The sequence below is a fragment of the Carassius auratus genome, chromosome 48 (assembly GCF_003368295.1).
Source record: "Carassius auratus strain Wakin chromosome 48, ASM336829v1, whole genome shotgun sequence".
Classification (NCBI taxonomy): Eukaryota; Metazoa; Chordata; class Actinopteri; order Cypriniformes; family Cyprinidae; genus Carassius; species Carassius auratus.
Genome location: NC_039290.1, coordinates 1,127,833 through 1,137,629, shown reverse-complemented (window position 1 = coordinate 1,137,629; position 9,797 = coordinate 1,127,833). Strand labels below are relative to the sequence as shown.

At 39.1% G+C, this 9,797-nt stretch overlaps 1 protein-coding gene across 1 annotated transcript; it reads right to left on the bottom strand.

Annotated features, from left to right (window-relative positions):
* Positions 1-1,912: 1,912 nt before the first annotated feature.
* On the bottom strand, positions 1,913-6,777 carry LOC113065445 (uncharacterized). The gene is made up of 5 exons (XM_026236686.1): positions 5,794-6,777; positions 4,094-4,675; positions 3,867-4,007; positions 3,412-3,664; positions 1,913-2,925 (listed from the first exon to the last, which is right to left on the bottom strand). The coding sequence occupies exons 1-5, from the start codon at positions 6,472-6,474 to the stop codon at positions 2,375-2,377; spliced, it is 2,208 nt and encodes a 735-aa protein (XP_026092471.1). The 5' UTR covers positions 6,475-6,777; the 3' UTR covers positions 1,913-2,374.
* Between the last annotated feature and the right edge of the window lie 3,020 nt (positions 6,778-9,797).

Sequence of the window (9,797 nt, the reverse complement as noted above, 5' to 3'; positions counted from 1 at the left end):
CAGATGACTGATGCGCACAAATAAAAAGCAAACACAACTAAAAGCCCAGGCCTGGTCCACTCTCGTCCTTCACTGTCGCCGCTCCAGTTTTATATCCTTCCATCTCCTCTGTGGGACTCAAGACCGGCGGTGGGTCGCAGGTGTCGCTCATTTCCCAATCACTCCACCGGCCTCGCTCGTTCCCACATCCCTCGGCCCCGCCCCACTCGTCACATACCCCATTGCCCCTCGCAGGTACTCCCGAGACTGCACTCTACTCGCTCCCTCCGGGGGGAGACCGCTCAAGGGGACCTGCGGGAACCTGGGGGTAGGACAGACGAGGCGAGAGAAAAGGAGATGGAAGAAGGAGCGACGGAGACGAGAGAGGGGAGAAAAAAAAAAAATCTGGTTCCCAGACGCACTGCTGCTCGGCCCTCCAACAGCTGGGTGATCTCCTCCGAAGTGCCTGGCGGTGGCACTGGACGGCCCTCGGCAGACGGCACGACATTCCTCCGCCGCGCGGTGGACGGCGACGGCTCCTCCGGTTTTGGGCAGCCGGCAAGAGTCCCCCGTTCCCTGCTCCTCCGGATACCTTCACGCTCGTTCCCACATTCCTCGGCCCCGCCCCACTCGTCACATATAAGTATTCATAACTTAAGTTCAATTCCAGGCTGTGGCTGGTCTACTCAAGGACATTCACACAGTTGTCTTGCTCTGTGCTTAGGGTTATTGTCCTCTTGGAAGGTGAACCTTCTTCCCAGTCTGAAGAAGGTTAGGGCTATCTCATTAAGGCTATCTCAATATTTTGGTGCACTGAGCTTTTCTTCTACACTGACGATTCCCTCAGTCCCTGGCACTTAAAAACAGCCTACACCATGAGGCTGCTACCAGCACACTTTACTTTTGGGATGGTACTCTGCAGGTTATGAACAGTGCCTAGTTTCTTTCAAACATGATGCTTGGAATTGAGGGTCATCTGAATTTATCTTCCCCAGATGTGTGGCTTGAAGCAAACCTGTTTCTACTGCAGTTCTTTTGAACTGAGGGCTTGGCTTTTGCTGTGATATGCATATACATGATATTCAGCTGTTAGCTGTTCTAAACTTCTATTAAAGGGACAATAAGTAACTTTTTAGGTATTTTATTATCTAAAATCAATATTTTTATTAATAAATATGCCCTCAATGGTGTACAAATACCTATGCCAATGTTTAAACTAATCCTCGTAAATGAAGAATTTATTATCTTTATATACATGGGACGGGTAGGTCGACGGAGGCTTCCATGTAGTTCCGCCATCTTGCAAAACTATAATAGCAGAGAGGGACAAAAAGTACTAAGCCAACGCGTTTCCACAACGCGTTTTCGGTCAGAGCCAGAAACGCAGGTGCAGAGCAGTGAGAGGCGCTTGAACAGGGTCTCTGCACATTTTTTTACAGCAAATTTAATAACTTTTAAGACCTTTTTTAAGTCCTCTAAAAGGAAAATTTAAGACTTTACCACGAAGCATTAGCGTGGCACAGCTCAACAGAGTCACACTCAAGAAAGGTCAAAGGGACGCGAAAACGTTTATACCAAGTGCTGATTGACCTTACAACCCTTACATTGTTGACTATGTATAAACTATCAGCCTTTACTTCAGGTAATTTCTTAATTCTGGCCCCTCATAGCAGTCTGAAAATGACATGGAAGACAGCCCCAGTACATTATAAAAGCCCACAAATACACAAAAGTTAAAGTATTCGTCATACTTGATCTAAATTATGGGTAAATGTGGCTGCCAAATAGCCTTGAGCTGGGTTTGGGGGTTCTCCCCCAAGAAAATGTTGTTCAGGGTCTGATTAGTGTTTTGTATCATTTCAGACACAGATAAATGCAAGCACATTCAATAATCTATGCATAGACCTAATGAATGAAGATCCAGTCAGAAAAATGTAGGAAAGATCAGGATCAGAAATTTATTTAAAAGTGCTTTGTTCAGCTACTTCTTTTAGCGCTGTGAAGACATCAAACTTGGTCAACAATGGGATTAATGCCAATCTGGCAATCCAAAGATATGCATGTATAACAGTATTCAAACAGAATAGCATGAAAACAGTCATGCTTACATGGGATGACAAATAATAGAGAAAAATCTTCGGACTTCCCTATAAAACCACAGTGCTGATCAAACAAAAACGGAACTGATTTTATAGGCCCAGACAGTAACATTCAGCAAATAATCCAAATAAATAACTAAAGGTACATGTAAACCTTCAACTTTTAAGTTCTCAAACTCAAAGCCCTCATGACAGTTTTGTCAATTCTACAATCTTGTTTTCAATTTCTGCATCCAACTCAATTAGTTCTTTATGTTTATCTTTAGCTCGTCTCCTCAAAGAATTGGATTCTGTGATCAATGTGGCCATTTTACTACCACCTGAACTTTCGGCTTGCTCTGCCATTCTATCTGCATCATTCTCCAAAGATATGCAAATTTCTCGAATTGATTTTTCTTTTGCTTTAGCTCTTTCAGGTCCTCTTCGACATACTTTCTTTTCTTGGAGTTTTCTTCGGTCTCTCTCTTCTTTTTTTCCTCTTCCAAATGTGCCCGGTAACGGCTCCGTGCTGATGCACAGTAACTGATTAGCTCTTTTGTAAGAGGCACTTTTGTCACCCCCCCACAAACTTTCACTTGATCACAGATGAGCCTTTGAATAACAACTGTCTCCTCAGACATGTTGCACGTCTCCACTTCTTTGTTGATGGAGAAGCCCCGCTCCACTTCAGCTTGTCCATGTGAGAGGAGTAGTAACTTCTTGCAGAAGTTCCACAGATCAGTGTAGGAACTGAGATTCTGAGACAGGAATGTATCAACCCTGGACACTGAGGGCTGGAAGTTTGCAAATTCCAGCGATTTGGCTTCATTGGAAAGGGCCTTCTCAAACTGTTGAGAAATCACATCACCTGTAATAATGCACAAAGGAGAGCCAGTGTGAATAAAAAATTAGCATCGCAACATAAAAGGCAAAGCTGCGTTCTTTTAAAGAGACCAATCCACACTGATTCCATACATTTTCTGTTAATCCCTTTCATGAATAATATTTTTACAAAGAAAAATGCCTGGGTTCTGTACCTCATAGGTTTGCACTCAAGTCATGTCAACCTGCACTAAACTAAACTAAAAAAAAAAAACACGCAAAAAAAAAAAATCAAAAAAACAATTTTAGTGTTTTTTTGTATGGAATGGCCTGTTTAAATAGTATACTATGTAACTTTACCTTTACCTGATCATTTGAAGTCAGTGAATAGTATCAAATATGTACACAGAAATGGGAATACATGTTGAATTTTATGTTACAGGTAATGTTATAGGTGTTGGTCTTGACTGATATAAATGGGAGGAAGTGTGTAAACAGTGAGTGCCATTCTATTCTTATTCCTATAATTTACCAGAAGATATCCCGCCTGTCAACTGTTTGTCCAACACAAACTTCTCAATGAGACGTTTCAGTTTCTGTAGGCATTCGTCAGGGCTGGAATACATTTTTCTTGGGTCCAGGCACATCATGTTATGGACAGTGGCATATTTTAGAGGGCACTTATCCAGTGCCTTCTTGCATATTTTTGAAAGTGCATTCTGGCATTCTTTTTTAAACTGCAGCACACCAAGCTCGCTTACTCTGCCCTTGGCCCCTGACAGTCCCTGACAGAAAAAAAAACATTGGTTTGTCAAATCTACAACATTTCTGTCCCTCTACATAGTCTGATCTGCAATAATTAAGCATAATACACTGAGCTTAATGGCGCCCCTTTTCAGAACATGCCTCTCTCCACACACACAAACAAGTCAATGTTAATATCTACATGTAATTATGAACTACTTTGATGAAACGGAATACACCCACCTTGATAACAGCTGCTGCACCCATGCCAATGTCAACATCTTTTGTGCCAAGCCAAAGCTTCTGGTCTGTGACATCGAGCCTCACCAGCTTATATGGACTCGAGGGCAAAGCATCACGCTTGATGAATCGTTTGAGAAGGCTCTAGTAAAATAAAATATATATATGTTTGAGTTAGATCAGTGAATTTCTGTGTACTTAAGGTGTTATGCATTATGACAAATAATTACCCTTATCAAATCCTCCAAGTCATTCCACAGGAAGGGCATCATGGGAGCATCTTTTTGATATTTTTCCAGAAATGGTTGAAAGACTCTTGCTATGAACACAAAGAAGTGGAGTTTGGCACAGATAAGAGGATCCTTTCTTGCCTCAGAGAGGGTGTCGAATGATGCATTTCCTGGGTTCTTCACCTTCTTTGTTGACACTTGGTCAACAAACTTCTCAATACAGGGCCAAATTTCAATGGCCCTCTCTGCAGCAGGCACATTTTCGAGCCAGCGATGGCCACAGAAGGATAAGGGGAATGTGGACGACAGTGTTGCAGATGTGAAATCCTCTCTTCTTGCTGGGGCATTATTGAAGAGACAGTGGAGAGATCTCAGCACCTTTTCTACATGCCACACCTCAAATCCACCTTTAAATGAATTGTGTAGGGTGTGGATACCACAGCTTCCTACCACTTGGAGTTGAATCCCCCCAAACTGTTCTCCATGTTCCAATTGTAGGAGATCCATGAATTTCCAATTGACTGCAGGTCCATCCATTGATACAGAAAGCAAGTTCCGTAAATTAAGTTCCTTGGTGCCCTCCTGAAATTATAAAACAAGAGTAATAACATTTTAATTCATGTTCACTCAGATTTTATGGTTTGTCTAAAGTAATGATTCTCAAACTGTGGTCAAGGGACCACTGGTGGTATGCCCGATTACCAAAGAGGTCTGTGAACAAAAGTCATCAACAAAAATGACTGACATGGACTGTGACACTGTTGAACATTTCCAATTCACTTCTCATGACTTGTATTCTAATCATGCACATTATTTCCAGGTGAAGTTAGCCATGGTTTCAGAAGACTAAAATGGCCTGCATTTTTACATGCATAGGGATAAACATTAAGCCAAATATGTCAAGATTTGTTTTTTTTTGTTTGTTTTTTTATTGGCTAAGTGGTCCTTGATTTTACTTTTTTTTGAGAAATTGGGTCTAAGTAGTATGGTTCAGTGTCAAAATGGTTAACCTAAAATTGAGAAGCACAAAACAGATATTTGGAGTCTTATTATGAACTGGCTCAATTTTACTTTTCACATAAAAAATATGCAAGAAGCATAATGCATACTGAATGCTTTATACAAAAGTTATTTACATCATTGCCTTCCAGAATGCCTAGACTAGATGTCACCCACCCACAACTGATTGGGTGGGACAATATATCGATGCATTGTGCATCGATAAATTTTTCTGGATCGTTTCTAATTTTTCTGAATGCATCGCGATTCTCTCTCGAACCGATTCTTAGTTTAGTTTTTAACAGCAGATGGCACTGCGTGCTTTAGATGCCTTACACACACCACTTGAACCTACTATAAAATAATAAGTTATAAAGTTCGAAAAGGTTGAAGCAAAGTACAAGGGTGTTTGCAGTGGGCTGTTAACATAAATCTCGCGTCATAAAAGCATTATACCAAGTACATTCTCAGACTCTGCCGAAAGCACGAGCGCTCTTCTTCGTGAGCATTTGAGTGTGCGACTAAAAACTAGCCTAGAGCGCCATCTGCAAAAACTAAGCTCAGAATAAATTTGCAACGCATTCGGAAAAAATTAAAATCAATCCAAGAATCGCGATTCATCGATATATTGTCCCAAATATTCATTAGGAAATAACATAAAAACACGCAAAGCATTTTAAATTTTACTTTGAGAGTCTTACCTTAAAATGTTCCAGCAAGTCTTCTGCCGTTGAGTGGCCCAAAAACTGAGAACCCAGATAGCGAGACCTGACAATCGGGGTCCCGGTCTCGTCAGTTGACCAACATCTGACGTGCAAGTCCAACTGTTTAGTTTTCGTTGTTGTGTTCATGGACTCATCGAACATTATGGTGAAAGCATCCTTGTTTGCCCGTGAAATGAGTTCCTTCTTTATGTATGGGGCAACACCAAATCGTGCTAAATATGCGGTTTTATCCCTTCCACATGTGAACGTACTCGCACACTCTGAGTCAGGGAACATTGCTTGAAAAACTAGGTGGATGTCCTCATTTGAGGTGTACGAGTTGTGGCGGCTTACGGTTTGAAATACCCACAGTATTTCGGCCTTAAGTGTAGCTACATTCGCAAAGCTGCCGAAGGCATTGCTTGAAGTGGAAGGCTGAGAGGTCGAAGTGCTCGATGAGAACATACTTATGGGCAAACTACTTGCCTGCGACGACACACACTTCTTGTGCTTCTCTGCTTTCATGTGTGAATCGAGCGCTATGTGGCCCATTGTCCCCAGCTTTATCGTCTTTTTACATAAAGCACACCTCGCTTCATGATTACTGGCTGTTTTCTTCAGCCACCCCCGATACTTTTCGTCCTCCAACCACTTGTCATTAAACAAACATTTGCCCATGCTTGCGATTTCGCAAAATGCCGTGGTGGCGAACCATCAACGCAGGGCATTCATCAATCACTTACTCGTATGTCACCTATGGAATGAAACAGGTTGCACGCACGAAGTGCTGCCCCCAAATGTTGCGCTGGTCAAATTGCGGTTGAAAAAATAAATAAAAATGACGAGTCGGACATGAAATTTAAGATCCCACATGAAATTTAAGACTTCCTTGTGGAAAATCCCAGAAATCAAGACATTTTCAGACCTTAAAAATCGAAAATTTGATTTAAGACATTTTAAGACTTTTTAAGGACCCGCGGGGACCCTGTTGAAACTGCACCGGCAAGTTTAAAGGTCTGGATTGCATTCTTATTATGGACCATACATATGCCGCGCCACAGGAGAAGAAAACATAGTCGCCAAAACAGTCAAAAATAGAACGTAAAAGGAAACGTGACCGTAGATTACAGAAAACAAGAGTTAATGTCGGGGAAGCTTTTTCTAGGTGGAAAGAGCTAATGCTGGATAAAGATTTCAAAAGAGACGCTGAAGTGGCCAGTTTTCTTCTCGACAGGTAAGTCAGTGTTACAATCTATATTACAATTTTTTTTATATCTAACAATGCACATTATTCAGAAAATATAATGAATAAAGAAGACATAACTACTAATTACAATATTTCATTTTTTCCACAGTCAGTAATTCATACTGTAACATTCGTTTGTTTGTTGTCATGTTGCAGTTTGTTTGAAATAACACACCTGTTCACCTGAAGGAAAACTCGACGAAGTGCTATTAGAAGACATCCTGTCAAAGCTTTTTGGTACATATCGCCTACCGTAGATGCAACGCGCATTTGAAAAAGCAAGGCGCTGGAGAGCAAAATTAGTTTGAATGCAAAATACAATTTCACCACTAGATGGGAGTAATTCCTACTTACTGTCCCTTTAAGATGTGTGCTTTTCTAAATTATACCCATTTAATTAAATTTTCCACAGGTTAACTTCACTTGAAGTGTTGTAACATCTAAAAGCAATAAGAATGCTCCTGAGCTAAATTTCAACTGTCCCTGAATACTTATGCAATGGAATTATTTAAGTTATTTATTTTAAATATATTTGCAAAGATGTTCGAATCCTGTTTTTTGCTTTGCTTTTATGGTGTATGGAGTGTAGAATGATGTGGGTAAAAAAAGTAATTTAAAGCAATTTAACAAGGCAGCAACATAAAATGTGAAAAAATTAAGGTGTATGAATACTTTCTCAAGGCACTGTTGTTAAATTGTTAATTGTTGTTAAATTGTTTATTGTTAAAATTTTTTGATTGTTAAAATAGGTCTCTAGATCTCTAGAAAAATATAGAAACAGACTAAAGGCTATAATTAAAGCTAAAGGTGGTTCAACAAAATACTGGCACAAGGGGGTGTTCCTTTCTCTAACTCAATAAATCAATTTTTTTATGACAAGTTGGTGTTATATATTTCACTTGGATGTTAAGAAGTTGCACTGAGTAAATACAGCTGGATAAAACAAAAACTGTGCCATCTTCATTTCAGGCTGCAAAGCAACAAAATGTGATTATTTTAAAGGTAGCTAATTCTTTTTCAGTACCCAATGTATGCATGCGTACTATATAATACAATTTATTACACAGTTCTCTGGAATACTTGATTCTTATTTGTTAGTTGTGACATTCAAAGGTTATTTCTAAAATAATAATCTTCCTCATTAGCAATTCCAAATAACACACCACTCACTATTTTAGGCCAGCGCTTTTTTCACTTCTTTACACTGTCAACGTCTTTACATTTTGTCACATATTACACTGCCCCACCCTATGGTTTAATTCAAATGCAGCTGCCTGCTATCTTTGTTGTGTATCTTTGTTTTGTACATTGTAATGGATTTAAGCAAATAAACAGGTAAGATTTTAAAATGTTTTTTCCCCCTCGAGTTACATTGTATGTCCTCATCTTTATTTATGTGACAAAAAGCTGTGTAAATAGATATATGACTATGCATTATGCCTTAAATGCCAGTCTCATTTTGGCATAAAGCTGTTTGTTAGGAACTGTTTATCTGAACTATTTTGTAATACTGAACCACCTAAATTTCACTATATTACATTAGTTATTTAATATGTCTTAAATATATAGTAATATACAGTAATATACAAAAGTATATTGGATATATTTTAGAGAAATCAATGTGCTGCTTGTATAGCAGTATAAATTTACTGTTATCTGAAAATAACTTAACATACAGCCGTTATTGTACATACAGAGGTTTTCCAAGATGGGTTCCAGTTGGAAAAGGCCTCACAAGGGTTGATCAAAGAAGTCGAGTGCAGAAGCTGGCTTTAAAAAACAGTTGCATGAGTGCTGCCGGCATGGCTTTAGAGGTTGCAGAAGTGGAAGGTCAGCTTGTCTCCTGCTTCTTTTTAAGGTGACTCATGTGACCGGTCTGTATCTTCTCTCTCTGCGTTGTGTTGATATTTTAACCAGACCGGACAACAAGATTCTTTGGACCACTTTTTATTCTGAATTAATAAAAAGGAAAATGTATGAAAACAAAAGTCAATCCGTGGCCTTTCTCCACAATTTCAACGTTGATCTTTCCCCAGCTGCGCTTACCGCCAACTACCATCATATTACAATTATTAAATGAACTGCATATGATTAAATCAACAATATTTAACATTTTTCTCAATGTAAAACATTTTACATGAATTCAAAACAACAATATTAACAGAAACATGGATAGAAAACATACCTGAATTAATAAAAAGGAAAATGTATGAAAACAAAAGTCAATCCGTGGCCTTTCTCCACAATTTCAACGTTGATCTGCCAGTCAAAACAGATAATTTTAGCCACGGAATTTACACGGTTAATAAACACCAAAAGAAAATACATACTTAATGTTACCCAACCTCTATTGGTGTTACATAAGATTAAACCGTATTTTTTTAACAAAAAAAAATACATTAGTCACAAGAAACAAACTATTTTAAAACTTTTTACTGAGAGCTCCAGCAAAACTCACCTTTCCCCAGCTGCGCTTACCGCCAACTGAAGGAAAGCAACCGGAACCTAACTCTTAAAGGGGCCACGTACTATATTTTAACATTTACAAAATAACACTAAAAAATGTACATACAAGGATAGAAACAGCTCAAATAACATCCCAGATGAAAGAAAAATTCCCATAATTGAAAAAAAATATATAAATATAAAATAATTGATAATAACAAAGGGAGGGATTTTGTGTGAAATTAATAAATTAATATAACACCGGTTACATTTACCTCCCCTAATTTCACCAAAATTCTGCATGTGCACA